A 26,171-nucleotide genomic window follows, 5' to 3' on the forward strand; every position below is an offset into this window, starting at 1 on the left:
CGTTTTTACCTTGAAGTGTCTTCCCATTAGGTAGGGTCGCCATTTCTTAAGTGCATGGAGTATTGCCAACATTTCCTTCTCATAAATAGCTTTGTGTAAAAACTTTCCCTTGATTGAACGACTTTCAAAAGCAATGGGTCTTTCATCTTGCACTAAAACAACACCAGTTCCATTTCCTGAAGCATCACATTCCACAATAAAGGTTTTTGTGAAGTCTGGTGTAGCTAAGACCGGTGCTTGGCACATTGCCTCTTTAAGATGTTCGAAGGCCTTTGTTACTTCTGGAGTCTATGAAAATGCATCTTTCTTCAATAATGTTGTTAGAGGTGCTGCTATTCTCCCATAATTCTTAAGAAACTTGCCATAATACCTTGTCAACCCGAGAAATCCTTGCAGATGCTTTATGGATGTGGGGATTTTCCATTCCTTAATGGCTTTAATTTTGCTAGGGTCTACCTTAACTCCTTCATGAGATACAATATGACCCAGATATTCCACCTCTTGTACTCCAAAGAAACATTTGGATCTTTTTGCATATAATTCTCCTCCAATAGTTGTAGCATCCTATCAACATGTTCAACATGATCCTTCCAAGACTTGTTGTAGATTAGTATATCATCAAAAAATACTAACACAAATTTTCTAAGGAATGGTTTGAAAATGGAATTCATCAAACCTTGAAATGTTGAAGGTGCATTGGTAAGGCCAAAAGGCATGACCAAAAATTCATAATGACCCTCATGAGTTCTAAATGTTGTTTCGGAATGTCTTCAGTCTTCATTCTGATTTGATGATATCTTGAACGAAGATCCAACTTGGTGAAGTAAATTGATCCATGCAATTCATCCAGTAATTCATCAATGACGGGAATGGGAAACTTATCTTTAATAGTGAGATTGTTGAGGTCCCTATAATCCAGACACATGCACCATGATCCATCCTTCTTGTGCACTAATACTACTAGAGTAGAGAAAGAACTTTGACTCGGTTGAATTATACCAGCCTCTAGCATTTCTGCAACCATATGTTCAATTTCACTCTTTTGGGCATAAGTATATCTGTACAGCCTGATGTTTGGAGGAACACTTCCTGGAATCAAATGAATAGCATGATCATGATCACGAATAGGTGGGAGATCTTTGGGAGTCTCAAATACCTTGGAATGATTGTCCAAGACTTTTTGGAGATCTGGAGAAATAGATGATTGCAATGTGGAAACATCTAGCGAACATAATTGTGCAATTACACCCTTTGTTCCTTTTTTAGAAGCTTTGTCATACCATTAGAGCTAATTATATTTCCCAGTTTCCCTGCAATACCCCTTAATTCAACTTCCTTTCCTTCCACAGAAAATTTCATGAAAAGTTCTTGAAAATTAAAAGCTATTGTACCCAAGGATTGTAGCCATTAGACTCCTAGTACAACATCAGCACCTCTCATTGGAATGGAAAGCATTGGGCTAGTCAATACATATTCTCCCAACGATAGCTTGATATTATGGCACTTTCCAGAGCAATTTATTGTTCCTCCATTTGCAACCATCACTTGACACTCTAGTGCTGGATATAAGAAGCAATTCAATTCTTTTGCTACCTTACAATGAATAAAATTATGGGTACTTCCTGAATCAATCAACACTATTACCTTTTTCTTCTTGATTTTTCCTTCTATCTTGATGGTTTGAGGAGTGGTAATTCCCGCCAATGCATTACAAGATATGGTCGGATTCATTTCTTCTTTATCTAGGCTTTGTTCCTGGAGTATATCCTCTTCTTTTGACCTTTGTTGCTCCTTTTCTTCTTCCTCTTTGCAATCTATGTAGAATAATTTCTTCTCAGCACACTTATGACTTTTAGTGTATTTGTTATCACAACTGTAACAAAGCCCTTTTTCTCTTTTTTCTACCAATTGTTGTGGTGTCAACCTTATAGGTTGTGGAAGACTAGGGGCAACCACACTTCCATCTTTATAGTTGTTAGTGGTATGCTTCTTAGTTGCCATAATTTTGCTTTCCATTTTTCTTGATAACCTGAATGCCTTCTCTAATAAATCAGGTTCGCAAAGGCAAACATCATGTTGGATATTATCCTTTAAAGTCCCTATGAGCACATCAATCCTATGCTCCTCTGGAATATTTTTTACCCTTATGTTCAATTTTTAGAACTCCTCAATGTGCTCCATTATTGAACCCTTTTGTTTGAGACTTATCAATTGGCTAAAAAAAGTGTTGCTTTTTGTATCCTCATAATGTGCTATCAATTCTTCCGTAAAAATTGCCCAAGTGATAATTTGTTTACGAGAGCAAAGCCATTGATACCATACAAACTGATTTGGTTCCAAATATAAAGTTGCAATACGTACCTTTTGTGTGTTTTGCACATTATTGAGATCGAAAAATTGCTCCATTTGTAATATCCATGTTGTGGGATCCTTGCCATCAAACTTCCTCATATCGATTTTTGGAATATGGTGGGTCTTCGATCCCACATTAGAGTCTAAGAAATCATGATTAACATTTCTTTTGTTCGCATCATGAGTTTCCTTTACTACCTTTTCACCATTAGTAAGTATTTCTTGTAGAAAATTTGTCAAATATGTCTTCAAATCTGCCATGCCTGTCTTCAAATTTGTGTTCAAATCTATCTTCAAGTTGTCCATCTTAGCTTCCATGCCATTCATCTTAGCTTCCACGCCATTTATCTTAGTTTCTATTAGCTTTTGTGAGAGCGACATTTGCTGCACTTGTCCTTGTAATTTTGATATATCATGTAGCATTTCTTCCTCTTCTTCATGAGACATGCTAGAGCTTTCAGGTTGCTTACTAGGTGTTTTCATTTTCTTTCCTCGGGGCATCAGTTACCGATAATAATGCTCTACTATGCCCTTTGAATTCCTTAAAAATGAATTTTCAAACCAAGCTTAAGCAAAAATTTAAAAAATCTACACACCTTTTTTCACTTTGTAGGAGCTCGATATTGCCTCTGATGTATCTTTGTCCTTTCTGATCATCCAGTTCTGAAATTGCGACCTGCAATAGCCCTCTGTGTTCTCTTTCAATGCCACTAGTCTGACCCAAATTGGATTCTCCAAGGAAGAGTTATGTGAAATCTCCCACAGTGACTTGATTATAGACTATTTCAGTAGAGCGAACTTGTACGACATGCCACAAGTCACTATTTTGACCTTTGGTTCTGAAAAATATCTACAAGAAACTAAGGCTCGCTCTCTTTCTGTAACTTCTTACTAAATTTCAATCCGATGCTCAGAGAGAAAGTTATGATGATTTTCCCCAGGTCACCTGTTTGGAATGTAATTCAGGAGTCTGCAAAAAGATCAACTTCCACAGATCATATCTCTGCAAATATAGCACGAAAGCTCTGAATTCGAACCCGAGGTTCAGCGTGATGTCTTCTCAAATGGGTTTTTTTTTAGCTTCTGAAACGTCGCAGAAAAAAAGTTATAGCGAAAATTCCACGATGACCTATTTGGAGCAGTGAAACCCTAGAATCCAAATCTCTGATACCAAATGTTATGAAACCAGCTCAAGAAAAGATACAAAAGATAGATCAACACCTTAGAATTCAGCCTCTTCGAGGGGGAACCTCCTTTACATTACATAAATGAACAATTCTTGGATGCTTCAAATGACAAAACCTCCTTTCTATATATAGGAGTCTAAGAAGTCACAATATAACCCAGCCAACCCAACAATAATAATACAAAGCCACAAAAATAGCAATAGAGGGATTCTGTGGGGCACAATAATAACAATATGAGGATAATAGGGGCACAACAGTATTAATAAGGGATGCAACTACAATAGTAATGGGGTAATCACTAGTATTATAGGGACCCAACACTCACGACAATACGACTTGTGCTCCAATATACCACTCATGCCAATCGAAACAACTGTGTTGGCTTGGCTTGGAATGTACATCGACCGACTAAGAGCTTGTTAGATGCTACATCTTACAATCAAGCAAGTGTGGAAACCAAGAGGAACATAGAAATAAACAACACTTTCAGAGGTGTTAGACTTATTTTCACGAAGAAGGTCCATTCAGAGAGCTGGAGTTCTACCAGTGTGTCGCAAAGTGTTGTTGCGGCTACAACCACCATCCAAAAATTTTCCTTAGCTTTGTTTTGGAGCCTCCTTATCAACCATCCTAGCAGAATGTCTTGCATTGTCAAGTACATAGGTTTCATTCATTTTTCAGTAGCTTTCCAACCTATGCATGTTAGTTTGCTTCACTCCCCTCACAAGCTTCCACTCCAGACTTGGGCGAGTTATTGGCTGAGTAGCTCCCTCAGAAAATTGTGCAATTCTTGAGAGGAACCAGCTTTCCCTACAGAAATTGTGCAAATCTGATGGGCTCAGAGATTGTGTAGAGAAGTTAGACATTCTTCCTTGGGAAAATTGCGCAATCTAACCCAGCACTGCAGCTTAGCCGAGAAATTGCAAAAATCAGCAGGGCAGACTGTTGGGCTCCAAAATTGCACAGAGCAGTCAAATAGGCTTCCTTGGGAAAATTGCGCAATTTGGCCCAACACTGCATCTCAGCCCAAAACTTGTGAAAATCAGTTGGGTAGACTACTAAGCTCCAAAATTGCACAGAGCAATCAAACAGACTTCCTTGGGAAAACTGTGCAATCTAGCCAACACTGCAGCTCCTCCTGGAAATTGCATAATTCTGGGTAGTAGTCACCTGTACTGCCCAATAATTGTGCAATCCCTCTAAGATAGCCAGCCCAGTTCCTCTCAGAAATTGCGCAAATCCCCCTCTCAGTCAAGTAGGCTATCACATGTGCCTTCAAGTTGACTGATTCCCTCCAGGACCGAGAAAAATTGATTTGCATGCATGGGCTGCACTTACCGAAATAGCAAAAGGCATCATGAAAAAGGAATCCCTAGATCTATGGATCTATTTTTAGCAGCTGGAGGTTACATGCAAAGCTCATTTTAGAAACCCCTCGCCAAGTGTCGCTTTTTCCTATATTTGTGGCATGCACGTCATAACTTCGATCTTATCAAAACTCAGTAATTGAACACTGCAGAGCTCATTCCTCACATCGTCCCTGCAGCTCTAACATCCCACATTGAATCTAGGAGTCTTCGGCACTTTCAGCTTAGCTATTTCAGGGTAAGTTTGCTTTTCATGTCTCGCGTTGCCTTTCTATCTTTTTTTGTGTTTCGCTTTGTGTGAGTGTTGTCTGCTTTATTTCAGTGAGTGCTTGCTAGCATTTCAATGTATGTCAGCTTGTAGAAGCATTGTTTCAGTTTTCGTTCACATCTCACTATTGTCGCATGCATGACATTGGTTTTGCATTGATGATTGTTGTTGCAGCGACTTGCTTCACACACATGCATGCTTTCCCATTTTCTGAATCCCACACTTACTATTTGCATGCATGATCATTCACTCTTGTTTACACTTAGTATCACCATGCATTCAGACTTCTCATGCTTTAAGTCCACGTCGGCGGGTTTGGTCTGCATTAGCCTAGACCTTGCCTTTCCTAGCTAGTATTGCACATTTATGGAAGTGAAGGCTCTGTCTTCCCTCCAGAAATTGTGCAATTCTGGCCCAACACTGACCTCCAGGTTTGCATTGCACAATTCTGCGAGCCAATGCCTTGCTAGCCTCAGAAACTGTGCAATGCAGTTTGTTGGTTTGCATGTCACTGCTAACTGAAATTACACATTGCGCAGTTTCAATCCTAATCAAGCCAAGCTGGATTGTGCACTGCACAGTTCTAGTAGTCATTCAGCCTCTCGACAGCTAGGATTGTGCCTTGCGTAGTTTTGGTAGTCAGTCTCCCAGCCTCCCAGTGAAAATTGTGGAATATTCACAAGCAGTCACACAAGTATGTTGCATGTCAGTCCCCGAGTTTGTTTTGGTTTTTGATTCAAAGATTTATTTTCATGAGTGTTTCTATGTCTCCAGGTACCACAGGTGTTCATCTGCCTCTCAACAGCACAGGTACAATGGCTTCCAAGAGAGCAGAGTCAAAGACATTGTTCAGAGCACAACTGGGGATGTAATCAACCAAGTGTCTATGAACTTTCCTACCTATGAAGACATAAAGTTGTTCATGGACAAGGATATTAATATAAAATGACAATGGCATCACAACGAGCAACACCATCAACAACAAAAGAAGGTATCACACCTGCATGCGACAAATGCAAGAGGAGGGTTGTTGACAACGCACAGGTGGAACAAAGTTGCAAGCTCAAGCAAATCCACCTATTATGAAAGAAGCTTTGGAGAATGAGGCTATGAGGCAATGACACAACAAAAGGATTGTGCGAAGGTAGAGAGAGAAACAGAGAAGGAGTTACAGGTGCTGAAGTAGAAACTCAAGGAAGAACATGAGCTGCACAAGCGAGAGAAGGAGTTGCAACAGGAACCGATACAATAGGAGGTGCAGCATCCACAAACTTATGAAATTGTGCCCATACAGGCTATAGATCCATTCAGTAGCCGACATGGAGCAGACAGGGTGAGCAGTTTTGTCGATCACATGCAAGGGTATTCAGGATTATGGATGTCAATGTGCGCATGCATGTGATCCCACCCATTTGGCACACTCACCAAGGCGAAGACAAGAAGTAAGTCTGATTGGACCTGAACATGTATTTTGACAAGTTGATGTGCATGGTTACTAGCACACACTCGAAGATCAACACAGACACTATGCATCAATATGTTTTTGGTTTAGCTACACTCAAGACAAGGATGCACATGTTATCAGATGAGTTGGACAAAGGAGCCATATCAGTGTACCCAGATGAAATGGAGGCAAGAGTTCTCTTTCAGTAGGATGTCACCATTGAGCACACGAACACCATCACGGGTGAACAAAGCTTGGCATCAATTAACCACCATCAATCATCGCAAGGATGTCGAAGAGTTGTTCTTACCACAACGGTCCGAGTGTTAGTGATGTATTGCATGGCTTACTCAAACCATTTTGTCTCACATGGGTACATGTGTAGATTGGATGTAACATCTTGTAAAGTGGAAGTCCAAGTGTCGATAGTTGAATGTAACAGTCATAGAGTAGTTGAAGAGTCATGATGGTAGGTGAACAGTTACAAATGGGAATGTCAAGGGTCACCCCACCCTTTGCTATTTATAGCACCTCATAACTCATTGTAGAGGATTTTGGTCAGCCAAGCTTCCGATAGGAGTATCTTAGAGGGAGCTTGGACAATATTTTAATGAGCCTTGGCTTCTCCAAAGTGTAGAGCTAGTACATCTCTTTAGAGGAGAAGGCAACAATGAGTGTAACGTTCCGCTATCGGGACTAGTGGTTGGTCATGGTTTTATTGTACGATTGGAACTTTCACTTCTTAATATAACAGAGGCAACACGTTTCATGCATATGTTGTTATTGTATCTCAGCTATCTTGGTTACTCTAATGATATATGTATATGTTTTATTACGCATGCATGTATGGGCTCTTTCTGTATAAGTATGTATGAATCTTATTGAGATGTGTTGTTGGTTTAACCATCATTTTGGATTGTTAGCTTACTTGCTTTCCAGTCTGTGATGCATCTTTTCTCGTGTGTTCCCTTCCAAGCCGCATGCCTCCACAGGTTTCCAATGGGCGCACTCACCTCACTTTCCATGTGTTAGAACCATTCATACACCTTCCTTGGATTGTTGCGTATGTCACACCCTTGCTACCAACAAGGACATCTTACTTGCCTCTGCACGCAACAGTGGTCAAGGCGATACCATACGACCCACTGCTGGGACTCCTACACCAAACAGTCTGAGGTCTAGTTGGGACTACTTACTAGGGAGATCCCCTGACATGTTGGCGGTTCCAGCACCATAAAAATTCCCATTAGTTGGTTCACTCACCAAAGCCAAACCCAAGAACCAAGTCTGATAGGAGATCGAAGAGTAGTTGGAGAATCTGAGACATATTGCCACCAACAAATATTTGGAGCTGAAGAAATAGAACATGCATAACTACATTCGTGGTCTTGCCCAAATTATAAATAAAATGATTAAAATAATATGCAATCCCCTGATTATTCTTCTTTTTCATCACTACGAGAATCCAGTGTATTACTAATTATTGTTGATTATCAGGGCTTTGCACTTGTAATTCTAAATTGGTAAATTTTTCTAACCTGTGAGAACAATATAAGGTAAACCTAAAAAGGTGGATATCTAAAATATTTGGTTTCCCTGAAATTAACTGCTTGGAAACTAATTGCATCTAAAATGTAAATGTTAAGTCAAAGTATACCATGGTTTTACATGTAAGAGAGAATATTAAATAACCCTAACACACTTTCATTAACGACCTCTACATCATTGATTCTCGAGAAACAAATAATGATAGATAAAATATATTGAGTGGGTTCTGGAAATAAATTTAATGGAAAAGTAAAGGTCAATTTAGGAACAAGAGTATCGAGGGGCAACATGGACTCAATCATTGTTTTCTTTTTTTCTTATGATAGCTCCTTGTATAGTTTAGCAACACTTTCTTCAATTAGAACCTTATGTTTCTTAACAGGTGGTAAACACAACATACTTCATATAGACTCAGGGGAAATATGAGCCACGACATGACCTTCCTTTGAAATGATATTCTTGCTACTAAACACAAAGAACATTCGACACCAAGAGATAAATTCGGGAAATTGTAGGTCTGAGTAACAGTAATAAACCCCAAACTGGATTACCAAATTTGAAATGAGTCCATAGAATGAATGGGTTTATTAAATTTCTCTTTCCTGACTTAGTACATGTGAAATTTACAGTGGGTGTCATATACATTAGCCTCCCTATTAACCAATGGTAAATTATCAAAATTTATAGTATCAAAAAATGCATGTTTTGAATTTTTAGCTTTAGTCATTTTCTTTTTTTTAAGGGCCAAGAAATGAAGTAAAATCTACTTGGTATTTTTTCATCAGGTCTATTGATTTAGAGCTACAGTGTAACAAACCTGGAATTAAAATATGCAACTAATTAGATTAATTGTGTGATTTACAATCAACACACCTCTATTCAACTAATTAGCATAGAATTTTTGAGAAATAGGAGCAAAGGCAACTTACCTATAGCGATGATATTCCTTATTTGTAATTTCGGAGTTGAACACTATTTGAATCTCACTAACCACAACAATGATCCAGGTGGATGTTGGTGGCCACCCACCTATCCCACTTGGACCCCCATAACTGTCCCTTTCAGTTTTTCAGTTTCTGTAATTGTAGCACAATTTACTATTTTTAGCAGTTTTTTGGGTCCTAAACTTCCGGAGTCGTTTTGAGGCCCTAAACAACGTTTTTTGGGAAATCTAGGAGAAACATGGGTCTATGGACCGATGTTGCTCATCCCAAAGTTGTAGTGCTCGGATAGATATTTCTAACGAGCTATTGTATGCGTTAAACGGAGATCGTATGTCAAAGTTACGACCCCGGAAAATTGATGTACCAATTTACCCGAACGGGACGCACAATTTGGAATTTCATCTTCTAGGGTTAGGTTTTGGGATGTTAAGGGTTTTCCATTGTTTCTCAACAATAAATAGGCCTTCGAGCTTCATTGTAAGACAATTCAGAGGCATGTAGCCGCCACATCTCTCCTCAGAGATAAGCTACCATCACCCTAGCTGATTTATTTCCATTTTTGTTTGTAAGCATATTTCAGTATTTTAAATTAATGAAATGAAGTATTATTTCTGCTGCATCTTTGTGTATATGGTTATCTCTGTATTTTGTTGCGTTCTTTTTTAAATCCGGATCAAACAAAATTTTGGGGACGACTCTACACCCAACCGTAGGCTCAGCTGCATGTAATCTTTCTATAGCTGGCCACCCCCGAGCCCTCAATCAACGTACTACTGCCAGGAAATCCTTTGTCTCACCACACTTTTCTCCCCAAAGAATGGGGAAAGGAATGATGAATCTCATCTTCCTCTTCGTCTATTAAATAGACCAAACAATGGAAAGGGGACCGCATGCACACATTCCATGTGTCAACATGCAACTTTTATTTCTTTATTTTAAGTTTTACTAAATTTAATATTTCTCTTAATTTAATTCTTTCTATTTTATTCCTTTCTACTTTTTGATAACTTTACTTATTTTTACTATTTTTATAGTTCTCTTAATTTAGCTCTTTCTTATTTTATTTTACTTTTTGTTAATTTTACTTATTTTTATTATTTTTTTTTGTCTACTTTTTATTTATATTTATTTAGAACTCTAGTATTGTTTTTTATTATTTTATTTATTTATTTATTATTATAATTTCTTCATTATTTATTATTTATTTACTATTATTATCTTTTCTTTATTGTTTATCATTTATTTGCTTATATTTTAATATTATATTTTTTTTTTTATATTATAATTAAGGGACATTACATGAAAGTAGTCTATAGAGAATCATTTTAACTCGTTGGGTCGAGAGATGGCTTAAAAGTTGCTGGTATGCTTTCCTTCGTAGTAAAAATAAACTCATTTTTTCCTTTTTTTTATTATAAATATGCTTCATTCATTTACACACAATTTCAAAAATTTGAGCAACATCAATGATGAAATTATTTTGATGTGTTGCTAATAGGGACTGCCATGTTGTCCATCCACATTAAATTCCATGTCAACGCTATCAATTTCATCAACTGTCAGATGTATCCATCGTGACTGCTTCATTTTCGAGATCTTTGTTACATCATGTGGCTAGGTCTTTGGAAAAAATCATCTTGGCCCCTTTAATGGTTATGCACCCTGCTTTTACTAGTTTAGGGTTTTGGGACAATGGGCCCCACAATGAATCTTAGCCATTGATCAGTGATCACCAAAATTTGGTTATTAACAATAACACCCTCCCCCACCTTTCGACTAAACTTCAACTCGACGGGGAGGTGCACGTTCATTTCTCCAACATTTGATCATGCACTTTGCAGATCAACCATAACATGACTTTAAAGCTGCACCTTTCAATTTGCATTCAAATAATTCAATTTTTCTAATGTTAAATGTTTCATTCTTGCAACATAATTCATATCTATATGCTTAAACATTAAATCACACCTCATACATATTTTTTCATCTGCAATTTTTTTATGTTAAAAAGAACTTGTATACCGCCAAAAACATGCTATACATAATTGAACATGAAAACAACTTTAAGTGTACATGCAAGTCATGTTAAATAAACAACTTTAAGTGTACATGCAAGTCATGTTAAATAATATTCGAAAAATTAAAACCTTAAAAAAAAACTTGTATACACCCAAAGCATATCAAATATAATATTGCAAAGATTTAAGTCTTAAATTTTTTTATATAAGCTCTCTTACCTTTGATTTGAAAAACACAATGTATGCTAAATTGTATAAATAGGCTAGACAATTTTCCCATCCAAGGAAGAAAGGAAATGTTTTGAATAATGATGCAAGAGTATTGAGGAAAAATTATATACAAAGAAGAGGCAAAATTAAGGAAATGTTTTGAATAATGATGCAAGAGTATTCAGGAAAAATTATAAAAAAAAAAAAAAGGCAAAATTAAAGGGAGAGAAAAAAAAATCTTGATTTAAGATTGATTTAAGATTAAAATTCGCAATAGGTGATAAACAATAATAAAAATGAAAAACACTGATCAAAATTAATATAATATAAAGAAGGTAAGAGGAATCAAAATAAATAACACAAAATTAAAAAAAAAAAAAAAAAAAAAAAAAAACTTAATAAAAGTATTTAAATATGATTTTTTTTTAATTTATTAAAATTAATCATTAACATTATTAAATATAAATAAATTAATAAAATAAATTTACAAATTAATTGTGCCCCAACCTAGTATGGAAGAGATGTTATAATTTTCTATCCTGTAGTGCTTTGTAATAGATATTATAATGTTCTATAAACATTTTGACTTGGTCAGATTATATAAAGATTAAAAAATAAAGTAAAATAAAAAATAAAATTGATAACCTGAAAACATTTTTACTCGATCAAAATAAAATAAAAATATTTAAAAAAAATGTTAAAATAAAAATAACTTCATAATATTGACCCATGGTATGAGGACCCATGTTATTGACCCATAATTTTTATGTTGAATATAACCTATTTAAAGTGGAAATTAAACCAATCTAGATCCATATTAACTTTGGATCTACTAAATGTGAAAAAAAAAATCAAATATACCTCTTTTAACTAATATTACTAAAATTTTACAATAAATTGACATACTAATTAAAAATAAATCATAAAAACACTCTTTTGCCCTATCCAATTGTACACTTCAACCTTAAAATCCGCTAACAAAAATGGTAACATACATCTACAAATTATAAGAATCAAAATAGGAGCACCCACATTGGAAATTAAAGAGGGTCCCTCTCAAGGTCGCTTGAAAATTTTAGAAATTTTGCGTCCTGTGTCTCTTTATGAACAAAATCTATCAATTTACCCCGACATAAGATTAAAACGTGATTAACCTGAAAATATTTGTATCTTTCGTTAATTAGTAGGAAAATCTAACAATTAACCAAAACCTATGATGAAAAAGTTACCCACATGTAATATCAAATCAAAACGCCATGATCCAAATGATGTGATGTAATATATATTAATCGTAAATTATTATTTATAATTTGCAAAAAATAATAATAATTTTAAATTAAAATTATTTATATATAATATTAATTATAAATTATTATTTATTATTTATTAAAAAATAACATAAATATTTTTTTTTTTTTAAATTAAATAATTAAAAAATATAAAATTATAATTATAATATAATTAATTACTTTTTATTTTATGATACGGTATAATAAAAAAAAAACAATCATATTTGATTTTTCTTATACTCCGAATAAAAAAAAAACGCAAGCTTAAAAGTAAAAGAAATCATTCAAATATTAAAAAATTACATATTTTTAATTTTAAAATATCAATATTAAAAAATATAAAAATTATTATTAATTTTATTACAACTCTCTTATATTTTATTAACAAGTTTTTAATTCAAGTTTTAAGTAATAAAAGAAATAGCAAAACCAACCCATGGTATAATAAAGATTGTAAAAGTGCGTGAAGAACAATTAAAGACGTTGTTGATGTATCTCTTAAAATTGGCAAGATAAAACTATACAAAGCCTTAACTAAAATGAAAAAAAGGCAGTGTATTCGTAAAAGACAAGAGAAGCTCTTACACCTCTCTAAGGTAGCTTCTAAGAAATTTTGGAGGCATATTCTAACTAGGAAAACTAAATATAATAATAAAATTGCTTTGCACAACTGGAATTCCCATCTTAAAAAGCTTTATGAATCTCCAAATGTCATGGATAACTTTGAAACCCTGCTCACAATGAAAGACGTTTTCTCATGAGAAGACATTGATTTTGGGGTTAAACGCCTAACAAATGGGAAAGCTAAGGACATTGAAGGTTACTAGGTGGAAATCTTAAAAATTGAAGGTCCTGTCCTCATCCCCCACATCCACAAGCATTTCAATCAAGCGGTCAAGCAAGGGTTCCCTAAACCATGGACTCAGAGCCTCATTATCCCTATTTTTAAAAGTGGGGATACAAATAACCCCTCTAATTATCGGAAAATTATGATCAACCCTCTCTTAGCCAAGTTATATGGTATTATTTTGGAAAAAAAGTTGAACATATGGCTAGAAAGTGAAGGTAAGCGGGCTAAAGGCCAAGCAGGTTTTAGAAGACAACACTCAACAACAGACCACCTCGTTACGCTTAGAATCATTGTGGAGGAATGCCGCAATGATAAATCCAATCTCTTTTGTTGCTTTGTAGACTTTAGAAAGGCTTTCAATATGGTTCCTAGAAATAACCTATGGAATAGATTAGAAGAGCTAAGGTTCCTTTCGAGTTGAGAGTTGTCGCTATAAGGTTATACGAGAATGTAATTGACAAGTTAAAGAGCAATGGGGGATGGTCGAAAGATATTAAGTGTAATATCGAAGTTAAACAAGGTTGCCCCCTCTGCCCTACCCTATTTGGCATTTACATCGACAAGTTAGAAGGTTGTTTAGAGGAAGCGGACTATGCTGGCACGATCTTAGTTGGGATAGTCATTGTGCTTCTTCTCTATGCTGACGATATTGTTCTTCTCGCAAGGTGCCCATCTAATCTTGATAAGCAACTTAGACTTATTAAGGATTTCTGCTCTACCATGGGTATGACTGTTAACACTGATAAAACAAAAGTTATGATTATCAAATCCAAGAAGGACACTTATGCTAATTTTATGTATGACAATAGTAACTTGGAGGAAGTGTCTTCTTACAAGTACCTAGGAATTGATATTCATCACAAGCTCAACTAGAACTATAGCATTGAGAAAGGGATAAATGGGGGGTGGAAAGCTTATTTTGGTCTTGAAAATAATTGTAAAACGGCAAACCTCATAATGTGGGATAGAAAGAAGTTCCTCTTTGAACCTTTAGTCACTCCTGTTATCTTATATGGATGTGAGGTTTGGGGTTGCAGCATCTTAAGAGAATCCTGGAGAAAGATTGAGCAAATCTAAGAGTGTTTTATAACATATAACCTCAAAATTAAAAGCAATACACCCTATCCTATTCTCCTTATAGAAGTGGGTCTTTCCCCTATCGAAAGCATAGCTGTGACTAGGCTTCTGTTGTACGAGCACAAACTCAATAACATAGGAGACCATAGACTTCCTAAGCTAGCTTTAAATTCCACCCAAAACCACCTAAGGCTCAAATGAGTTTGGTATAAAGACACTAGGGCCTGGTTAAACCATTGGGAGATCGACGAGAATGTTGCATTGCACAACATTAATAACATTAAAAATATTGTTACTTCTAAGTTCAAAGAGAAAATGTGGTGTGAGAAAGATTTAGCAGCTAAAAGAAAATTAAGATATTATAGGGAGGTCATCAACCCCAGCCTAGAAGATCAAAAGTATCTCTCTGTTTTAACTAGCTCAAAGAAGAAAATTAATATAGCCAAGATTAGAACGAACTCTCATGAGCTCCATAGTGAACCGGGTCATTGGGCAGTTCCTAAAACACCATGGATGGGAATGATCTACCATCTTTGTAACAATATGGACATTGAGGATGAAAATCACTTTCTCTTAGAGTGCCCTGCGTACAACCACATTAGATCTCAGTTTCATAATCTTTGTTGCAATACTGACCTTCCTAGCTTTTTACCATGTCAAAATTATAGTGAGCGCAAGAGCTTCTATCCAAGCTTTTTGAGCATAGGAATAAAATCTTAAATCAAACTAAATAATTTGTTTCTTTAGGTCCTATAGACCAAAGTTCGGTCTACTTTGGTCGGTCTCAGTGGACGTTAACCATCATCATCAATAATTAAAAAAAATATTCAATCATATTCGAATTTTCTTCTATTTATCTAAACACTGCAAATCCAAAAAATTATTAATATTAAAAGAATATTTATTTATAATTATAATATGTTCTTATGATTTAGTAAAAGCGGAGGCTCAAACCAAGATCATAGCAAAACACTATACTCAATGAAATTTAAACCACGGTCTTGTAAGTTTCACTCAATAAAATTTACCATTAAACCACACATCACTATATAATTTTACTCTTTTATATTACACGTGTTCTCATCTATATCTTAATAGCTTTCCATTGTGAATGAAAACTTTTGAATTTTTAATTTCATATCTTAATGGCTTTCCATTATGAATGAAAATCCTTAGAATTTTTAATTTCATATCTTAATGGCTTTCCATTGTGAATGAAAATTCTTGAATTTTTAATTTCAGTTTAGTGATTATAGATTAGAAATTTAACTAATCGTAGGTGCCGGTTTTTTACTACTCAAACCATTCCCTTTTATATTACACATGTTCTTGTCTATATCTTAATGGCTTTCCATTGTAAATGAAAATTCTTGAATTTTTAATTTCAGTTTAGTTATTACAGATTACAAATTTAACTAATAGTAGTTTTTTTTGGTTGGTGCGGGTTTACTACTCAAACCACTTAACGTTGGGACAATACCTGCTATTGAGTTTTAATAATGGTAATATATATTTTTCAGTTTATGCTATATATATTTTCTAGTCTATATATCTATTAATACGGTCAGGTTATATATACTCACCTTAATGGTAATATATATTTTTCAGTTTATGCTATATATATTTTCTAGTCTATATATCTATTAATACGGTCAGGTTATATATACTCACCTTATTTTTTTATTTTCTAATCTATATGGTCAGGTTATATATACTCACCTTATTTTTTTATTTTCTAATCTATATGATTAGGTTACATATAATTTATACGCTTATTAATATGATTGGGTTATATATACTCACTTTATTAGTTAATATGGTTGGGTTATATATACTTACTTTACTGTTACATTTAAATAAATAGATTATTTATATATTTATTTAATAATAAATTTAAATATCTATATATTTATTTGATGAGTCAAACCCAACATTCGCGGATAGCAGCCAGAGATGGCTGTCCTCACTGTTGGTTTGACACCTGAGTTGATAGGTATTACCACCTTCGGAAAAAAAAAAAAACAATAAATATATACAACTGAACTGAGTTATATATATTTACTTTAGTGTTACATTTAAATAAATACATTATTTATATATTTATTTAATTTATTAAAATATATTATTTATATATTTATTTAACAATAAATATATACAACCTAACTGCATTAATAAACCTATAATATGTTAAATATTAGTTGCTTTCCATTCAGGATATACAATGTCATCACACCAATGTCCAATTTTTAGAGTAGAATCTAGTTTTTTAATTTTTTTTTTTTAATCACATGGTGAATTGGTAACCAGTACATCCAACTACTTGCTAATGGATATACTAAGATCCTAAGGTGGTTTTAGCAGAGCAAGACTCTTGTGCCGTCAACGTAAGAGTGGGGAATCTGCTTCTCACGCATCCACCACAACAAGCCAATGTACTCAGTAAAATTAGGTTACAAGTATACTCAATGAGATTAGCTTTGTTAGTGAAGCGAAACATATAAAAAAAGAGGGTATCCTCTTCAACTGCATACAATCTCCTACCCACGACTCTTCCAATGACACCAACGTTTTAATAGTTTGGCCACTCTCCAGACTCAGCAACCTAGACAGCTCCATGGGTTGGAGGGCATCAAATTACCGAATGGACTTTGGTAGCCTCTCCAAACTCTTGATCCAATATGGCTGGATGGAGTTGGAGATTCGTCAATTGCCCACATGCCTGGCGATTCTTTAAGTTATCCACTTGCTTTCGAAGTTGGTCAAGGGACCTGAGGGCTTTAGCATCCTCTACGCAACCCCCAACCCGAGCTCAATCACATAATTTTGTTGGAGGTTCCGCAAGTTACCAAATGACTCTGGTAGACTCCGCAGATTCTCGCAGCTAGTCAGCACCAGGTGATGGAGGTTTCTTAAGTTACCAAAAGATTCTGGCAGCTTCTCCAAACTCTCGCAGCTTGTCAGCACCAGGTGTTCGAGGTTTGTCAAGTTACCTAAGGATTCTGGCAGCCTTTCCAAACTCTTGCAGCAAAACAGCTTCAGGTGTCGAAGGCTGGGCAAGTTACCAAAAGACTCAGGCAGCATCTTCAAACTCCGGCACCAAGACAGCTCCATGAATCGGAGGCTGGACAAGTTACCGAAGGACTCTGGCAGCCTTTCCAAACTCCAGCACACAGACAGCTCCAAGTGTTGGAGACTCGGCAAGTTACCGAAGGACTCTGGCAGCGCCCTCAATCCCCAGCAGTCAGACAGCTTCATCTGTTGGAGGCGGGGCAAATAACCCAAGGACTCTGGCAGCGTCTTCAACCTAGACAGCTCCAAGTGTTGGAGGCTCGGTAGGTTACCGAAGGACTCTGGCAGCGTTTCCAACCTAGACAGCTCCAAATGTTGGAGACTCGGCAAGTTACCGAAGGACTCTGGCAGCGTACGCAATCCCCAACAGTCAGAGAGCTTCATCTGTTGGAGGCTGGGCAAATTACCAAGGGACCATGGCAGTCTCTTGAATCTGCAGTGAGACACCTCCAAGTATTGGAGGCTCGCCAAGTTACCAAATGACTCTGGCAGCGTCTCCAAACTAGACAGCACCAAGTGTTGGAGGCTCGGCAAGTTACCGAACGACTCTGGCAGCGTCTTCAAACTAGACAGCTCCAAGTGTTGGAGGCTCGACAAGTTACAGAAGGACTCAGGCAGCATCCGCAATCCCCAGCAGTCAGACAGCTTCATTTGTTGTAGGCTGGGCAAATTACCAAAAGACCCTGGCAGCACCTCGAATCTGCAGTGAGACAGCTCCAATTGTTGGAGCCTGAGCAAGTTACCGAAGGACTCTGGCAGCGGCCTCAATCCCCAGCAGTTAGACAGTTTCATCTGTTGGAGGCGGGGCAAATAACCGAAAGACTCTGGCAGCGTCTCCAACCTAGACAGCTCCAAGTGTTGAAGGCTGCGCAAGTTACCGAAGGACTCTGGCAGCGTCCGCAATCCCCAGCAGTCAAACAGCTTCATATGTTGGAGGCTGGGCAAATTACCCAAGGACTCTGGCAGCCTCTTGAATCCGCAGTCAGACAGCTCCAGCTTTTGGAGGCTCAGCAAGTGACCGAAGGACTCTGGCAGCCCTTCCAATTTCTCGCAGTGAGACAGCTCCAGGCGTTGGAGGCTCGGCAAGTTCCCAAAGGACTCGCAGCCTTTCCAATTTCTCGCCGTAAGACAGTTCCATGTGTTGGAGACTAAGCAAATTACCGAAGGACTCTGGCAGCTCCTTCAGTCCTGAGCACCCTCTTAACACTAAGACTTTCAACAACCTCATATCACAAAATTCTTCGGGCAATTGTTGGAAAAAACTATGGCCTAAGAAAATCCGCTCCAGTTGCTTCAGCTGTCCTATGGATTTTGGGATCTTCGAGATGTTACCAAAAATGTGTAACTCCCGCAACTGAAGAGGCGCCTGCAAAATGTGTTTAAACTGTTAAAAAGATATAGCAAGCATATGAATCTCATCTTGAGAACTCTTACAATTCGTTTCCAGTCCAGTGGTGCAATATCAACTACTATAGAACAAACCAATTCAAATTTACCTGCGACCCTCCTTTCCACAATGTTTTCAATAGATCCCCATTCACCTGCAAAACCCTTAAATTCTGCATTGGTATCCAGGAAGGCAGGTAAGAGTAGGGACACTCACACCAAGAAAGCCATATAAGATGTGGCGAATGCACCCTCCTCAAAATGCACTCCAAAAGATGCCCTTCCGTCTCAAGAAGTTCCACCTTTGTGAAACCAATACCAAGAAAACGATAATAAGCATTGTGCAATCTGTTAGAAAGCTTCACCAGAGAGTTCCGGAACAGCTCCTCACTCCTTTTGCGCCATGACAACTCTACATTATGGCTATCCGTATTCTTATCCCAATCCGAATCGTTGTTAAGAAGCATTCTAATTGACCGCACTTCAATCGATCCCTGTTCATTTTCCAAAAATGATCAAAATTTTGTACTTGTTTTTTTTTTTGGTCAAAATTAAATGCACTAAATGATTGAGGACTTACAAAAGATTGTTGCAGCAAAGTATCAATGTTCTCTGTTGGATGCCAAAGACGTAGTGGAAATTTACCCGTCGCAATCTCTCGTCCCAAATCTTGGAGGTGATCGTGCATTTTTATATAATTATCACTGTCCACCTCCACTAAACATTTGCTTTCTAGATTTTGGAACCTCGACGAACCTCTCCGGCCTGGTTCGTCCCATATTCCTACTGTGATATCTCTCTTTTCTCCAATGAAAAAGCAGGCGATATCTAAAAAGATTTGCTGGTCCTTTTCATGGAGTGCATCGTAACTAATTCTTAATGTCTTCTGTATATCATCTGGAACTTCGTGTACTTGGGAAAGTGTATCCTCCCAAACAGTTTTGTCATTTTTGCCAAATAAAAGTGCCCCAAACACTTTTAATGACAATGGTAGTCCCTGGCATGCCGATAGAAACTCGTTTACCAGATGTTCAAATCCGTTGAGAGGATATGATTGACAAAAGGCGTAAGAGCAAAAGAGCTCTCGCGAGTGTTTCAAAGGCAGACCTGTTAATTTATAAATGCATTTCTCTTCCACTCCTGACCTTCTCAGGACGTCTCTGTCCCGAGATGTAATCAAAATTAAGCTATTCGAATAGTAGACATCTCTATCCGGTAGGAGTTTATCTACCTGTCCTTCATGATCTACATCATCTAAAACTATCATAAATCTAGAAGATGAAGATGTGAGAAACTCTTTAAGAGTCTGTGTACCTCGATGGACGTTATCTATATGCCGATGCGGTTCAGATAAAGCCTCCAGAAGTTCTCTCTGCAGCTTTAGCAACTGTACTGGGCTTTTAGCGTTTTCTCTTACACCAGACAAAAAGTGGGATTTATTGTATTCTAAACTCTTTCTATTGAAAATCTCTAAAGCCAAGGTCGTCTTCCCCACTCCACCTAGCCCGACTATGCCGACCATCTGGACTTTTCCTGTGTAGGGATGCCTAAATACTTTTTCGAAATCGTTTACCTTGTCTGCTAAGCCAGTGGGATATTTAGCCACATACAACCGTGTCTTTTTCTTGGTGGATAATATTCCCACTACACGTTTGAGGACCTTCTCTAACATTTCCCCTTCGTCACTGGTTATTAAAAGCAAAATAAAAAAAAGAAGGAAATGAGACGATAGGTAAAACATCATGTACATGTAATTATTTATCGACACAGAGGCCTACATACATCGATGGTTATTCAAAACAAAATAAACAATCAATTAAATGAAACAATTATACATTATGTATTGTATGCAAAGAGCAGGAGGTGTTACCCTTTAAACTTGCCATCCAGATCAAACCCACTAATGTCTGCAAAACTCGAAAGAGCATTACTCCAATTTTGAATGGTGACGGAGTCATATCGTGGCACAGCCATACCAGTTTGAGGGTCTTCCGTTTCCTTCATTTGGAGATTGTGTAGGGCTTCACCATACACTCCACTTTTGTTCTTTGCCCGCCTGAGCTCAGAAGGGTCGACATGGTAAAATATCGGAATAATCGGAGTCCCGGATATCCGCATGAGGTGGAGCTCCTCCAAACACCAGCGTGATTCTGCGTATTTTGGGGAAAATATTGCCACATGGACCAAAGCAGTTCGAATAGCGTTTTCTATTTGAGAAGGAAAATGAAGTCCCTCTTGCAATTCCTGCTGGTCTAAAAAAGCTGTGAATCCATGTGAAAGAAGACGATGATAGAGATAGCTAGCGAAAGTCTTCTTGGTGTCCTCGCCACGATGGTTTATAAACACATCGTAGCGGAAACCATCGTTGGGGTAATCGCAAGTGCCTCTGGTGTTGGGATAAGCAGAAATGTAAGAGCAGGAGGCGGAGGTAGCGTCAATCATGGTCGCAGGAGAAGACAGCTTTTGGGAAAAGGAGGATGCAGGTGTTGGGCATGCCATTCCCAATAGCTATAAAGATAGACAGGGATATAGAAATGTGGGGAGTGGAGGCTCTGAATGTTCAATGCGATAGTTGCAGAGGAAAGGTGAAATTTTAGGAAGGACTTAAGCCTAGAGTGCAGAGATGCATAAAACCCTAACGCATGACGCAGACCATGCTAATGTCTTGCATATCTCTCTCGGTGTGGGGTCTATTGTATGGTCGAGTCCATGTGATCTACAACTGGAACGCATCCAGCCAGAAAAAAGAAAACACAAAGAAAAAATAAATGTTGTTACTTTCTATTGACTTTGAGTGTTGCAATTTGACACTCATCCATTAGTGCTCACCAATGTCTCCTCCACAGCTGTATGACATCCCGAAAGGAAAAGATGCTCTTCCTCGCATCGAAAGCCCACTAGCATTAGGATTTCACATGTACCCTTTAAGGAGTGGAATCCAATATTTACGCCATAGTCTAACTGACGGCTTTCTAGCCCTGGAAAGCAAGGAAATCGGGTTCTTATTATCTTACAATTCAGTAAGAATTTTTCTAGATGTAAGTTATAGCTATCATACTTCAATATTTTAGATGTTAAAGATTTTTGATGGCGTTGAATTTATTTTTATTATTAAAAATATGATTCAAACACTGAGATTTTTTGAATTTTTTAATCCGTAAATTTTTTACCTAGATTCTGACTATTTTTAATAATCTAGACAATTCCTCTGCCTCAATCAACTACTCCATATTTACCAATCCATGAAATTGTATGTGCTAACTGTTCAATAATGTATTATTTGCTCAAATTTGATGTTGGGCATTAGTTTTCAAAATTAAAACATCAGAGCTCGTCGAGACGCCTCAAATTTAATGGTGGGCATTAATGTTCAAAATTAAACACATTAGAGCTCGTCAAGAGGCCTCCAACATATTAGAGAAGTGTTAAGTTGAAATAACCCGTAAAAAAAAAAAAAGTTAAGATTGATTTCTACAGGTTTTAGAAAAAAAAAAAATAATATTATAAAATTTCCTTTGAAGGGCTGCTGTTCCACGGATAAATTGCCAGATATCTATTATCCGGCTGGAAGCCTCGACCTTGGGCCCGGTTGCAGGGTGCCTTGTTCATGTGAGTCGTTGTATAATCGTAGACAACTTGACGACAACCTCATAAATTAGTGAGTTATTTTTCCGTGCCAAGAATCTTCCTACCTTCTAGTTTTTCATTCATTGTGAAACACCCACTTTAGTAGAGATTATCAAGGTTCTCACTCCTCAGCAAAGGAACAAATGTGCAAGTAATAACACTTGATGGCCTGGTGAGTGTGAATTCGCTCACATGTGTAGCATTCGGCAGGTTGTCATTGGCAACTCCTGGGCATAAGAGTTTAGAAGACAGTGGCGGTTGTGATGCAGGGGAGAACATTATCAAAAACCTTGTGGTATTTAAGGTGACATCATTTAGTTCGTTTCTGTTCTCCAGCTTGATTGCACAGGGCTTAAAATTAGCAATCATAATAGACAACCACAAAGATCCTCACGGCGCAAATAAGGATCATGGGTCATATCAGCAACGAGTTGTTGAGACTTGACATGCTTGCCTCAACCCTTGGGTCTGTTAGTGGATTTGTATTTTTGACGTTGTCAATAGTGAACGTGGTACAAAACAAATGGGCCATTTTGTGCCCGTACCTTTTGTTTAAACGTATTTTCATATGTGAGTAAGGAGCTTCAACGATGAGGTCCCTTTTCCCTTCCGCGCAGCTACTCAACGATGATAAAGGTTTTATTATTATATGCACGATGACAATAAAGGTTTTATTACCATATACATTTCTGATAAGGATTTTTCCTACCATTTGTTCTAATAAGCCTAAATCAAGTTTTTCCCTGGCTCAAACTGACGCTTCCCTCTAGACAAATTACTCCTCTAAGAAAACATTGCGACTTAACATCGTCACCTATCTAGCTATCGATAATATGGAACAAGAGGTTAATCTGCCAGTCACTGGTGGGATCAACTCCTATCTATTGAGCTGTCACCATGCGATGAAGGATATCCATCGCATTCCTTACCCTCGTATCCAGTGTCAGACGTCCTCACCATACTTTAGGTTGGAGTTGATTTTTCCGATCTATTGGCTCGCAAAAGGGCTTTTATCTATTGAGATGTGACCATGTCATGGAGGGTATCCATGGCATTCCTTACCCTCTATCCAGTTTCAGATGTTCTCACCATACTTTAGGGAGGAGTCGAGGAGTTGATTTTTCAGATTTTTTGGTTCGCAAAGGGGCTTTGTCACCGAGCCAAATTTGACCATTACATTGATTTTACCGAGTTTACCAAGTTTTGTTATCAAATTTCACTGCCTGAAGCGATGTTGCATGAACTGAAAATCTGGTAAAAAAAACTGGTCAAAACTCCAACTACATTACTTATATGTTCAAGTCACATTTACATCAGTGAAAGATTACCCCTAGACGTTAAATGGGCTTTCGATATCAATTATAACATGCCACACAGTAAATACAAACCAATATCAAAATTTAAAACATAAAAATCAGAGTCCTTTGCACATTTCAAGCGAACACTGGAGTATATACGATTTAAAAAGAGTCATATATTTACATTGCGCTCATATCTCGTTGAAAACGCCCCTTTCTTGTTTTGTCTTTCAAATGTTTTTGAAATAAGTTCGAACATAATTACATGAAATTGCATCAAGTTTTTATCTGGTTGAAAACATTTTTTTCGTTTTTTAAATATTTTTGAAATAAATTTTGACATTATTAAATAAAATTATAAATTTCAATAAAATTTAACTAAAGTGTTTTGTGTTTTAATAAATATCAGGCCAAAGAAAAAAACATTTAACTCCTCCCATTTCTAAATTAATAAATGCAACTTTTCAAGTCTCCTAAATAAACCAATAACAAAGAATAGCCGGTGAATATGAAGGGCTTAAAATTTTTAAATATTTCTTTTTAACTTTCATACCAAAGCGGAGCAAGAAAACTCAAAGCGGAGCTAAGAAAACTCTAAGCTTCTCTCATTTTTAAAGGTATAGAATGGAACATTTCTACTTTCCTAAATAAGGGAACAAGTTTATTTAGTTCATGAAAAATAAAGGGTTTAAGGCTTATCTTGCACCAACCTGAAACATTGATCACTACTTTGTAACTTCATTAATATGCAAGAAGAACATTATATTTTAATGAGAAAAAAAAGATAATTCTGATGTTGTTTTAGGAAAGATTTTGATAAAAGTACTCACCTATTTTATTTATCAAGTTCATCTATCTTTCAACGGTCACCTTTTTATAATCATCTTTAGCCTTACGTTATAAAAACTATTTTTAGTCCTTAGCATTTTCTGGTACATGATTAATTTGTCGTATACTTTAATTATTTGAGCGTTATATTATAGTATTATATGAATATTTTTTTAAAATAAATATTAAATTATAGTTAGTGATAGAGCAATATGATATTAAAATAAAAAGATAGTAGATCAATATAATTATTATTAATTCACTACATAGTATATATTTTTTTATATAATTTTATTATATTGAATAATTACTTATTTTATTGTGTGAATATTTTTTATGAATAAATATAAAACTCCTATTTATAAATAAATATAATATGCAAAGATAAAATATAAAGATAATAAATCAATCATTATTTTAATAACGAAAGACGACTTCTAGAAATGGAGATTTCACGGCGAGGGGGTGGAGCCATTGACTTTCAATTTTCAAATATTCTAAAATCTAGATAAGGATGCACGCTACTTTGTTTTTCTGCATGTGGGGTCCATATGCCTTCGTTCTATCGCAAGAGACTGGCCACGAAAGGCATCAACGTTATACTCAAGTGCATGTGCTCTACAAGTAGAATGCAACCAAATAAAAAATATAGATGTTGTAACTTTCGCAGAACCCAAAAGTTACGTAACTTGAAAGCAACGGTACTAGGGTTTGCCATCTGCCATCCCCCTTCAGTCTTCGTCAAACAAGGTAGGTAGTATTGGAATGAAATCAGTAAAAGAAATTTTGATTATAATCTTTTGAAAATCACTGATTGAAAAAATAGATTATGCAAATTGATTTTATCTAACTAGGAGTTTGCAACCTATCACATCATGATGGTACATTACATTCGTTCACCAGGGGATGCATTCCATAGACATGTATCAAGTCCATGTGACCGTATCCCAAATCAGACACGCCGAGTTCTTCATAAATGAGAGTGTGGTTCCTAGTTCTTAAGGAAAAGAGCAAATGTTTTGACAACTTTTCTTAACAAAAAAATGTTAAATGTTACTTAAAAAAAAATGTATACACTGAATTATAGATTTTAGATTTTATTGGACATGGAGAGGAATAAAATTTTTTGAGGTGCAAATTTTTTTTTAAAGTGCAGAATTACAAAAGTTTGTATTTCAATATATTTTATTTTTTTAAGCGTTTGATAGATTGTGGTTAGTATAAATTTATGTTAGTTCCATATGTGTGTGAGAGATGGTTATAGAGATTTCATTTTTTTAAGTGTATTTTTGAATGCATGAACGGCTTCAACACCATAAAATTGGATTGTGTAGACTATACAACATAAATAGTATGATCAATTTAAAGGGAGTGAATAGCTAGGCATCAAAGACAAAAGGATGTCCATC

The 26,171-nt window shown here is 36.4% G+C and overlaps 1 protein-coding gene across 1 annotated transcript; it reads right to left on the minus strand.

Moving 5' to 3' along the window:
* Window positions 1-18,605: 18,605 nt before the first annotated feature.
* LOC149182243 (disease resistance protein Roq1-like) lies at window positions 18,606-21,704 on the minus strand. The gene is made up of 4 exons (XM_089416804.1): window positions 20,880-21,704; window positions 19,590-20,694; window positions 19,120-19,503; window positions 18,606-18,989 (listed from the first exon to the last, which is right to left on the minus strand). Exons 1-4 carry the CDS (start codon window positions 21,506-21,508, stop codon window positions 18,606-18,608), a joined length of 2,502 nt encoding a protein of 833 aa, XP_089272930.1. The 5' UTR covers window positions 21,509-21,704.
* Between the last annotated feature and the right edge of the window lie 4,467 nt (window positions 21,705-26,171).

This window comes from Pinus tabuliformis, chromosome 3_2, assembly GCF_031772625.1.
Source record: "Pinus tabuliformis cultivar Carrire ecotype Pingquan chromosome 3_2, CPIR1, whole genome shotgun sequence".
Taxonomy (NCBI): domain Eukaryota; kingdom Viridiplantae; phylum Streptophyta; class Pinopsida; order Pinales; family Pinaceae; genus Pinus; species Pinus tabuliformis.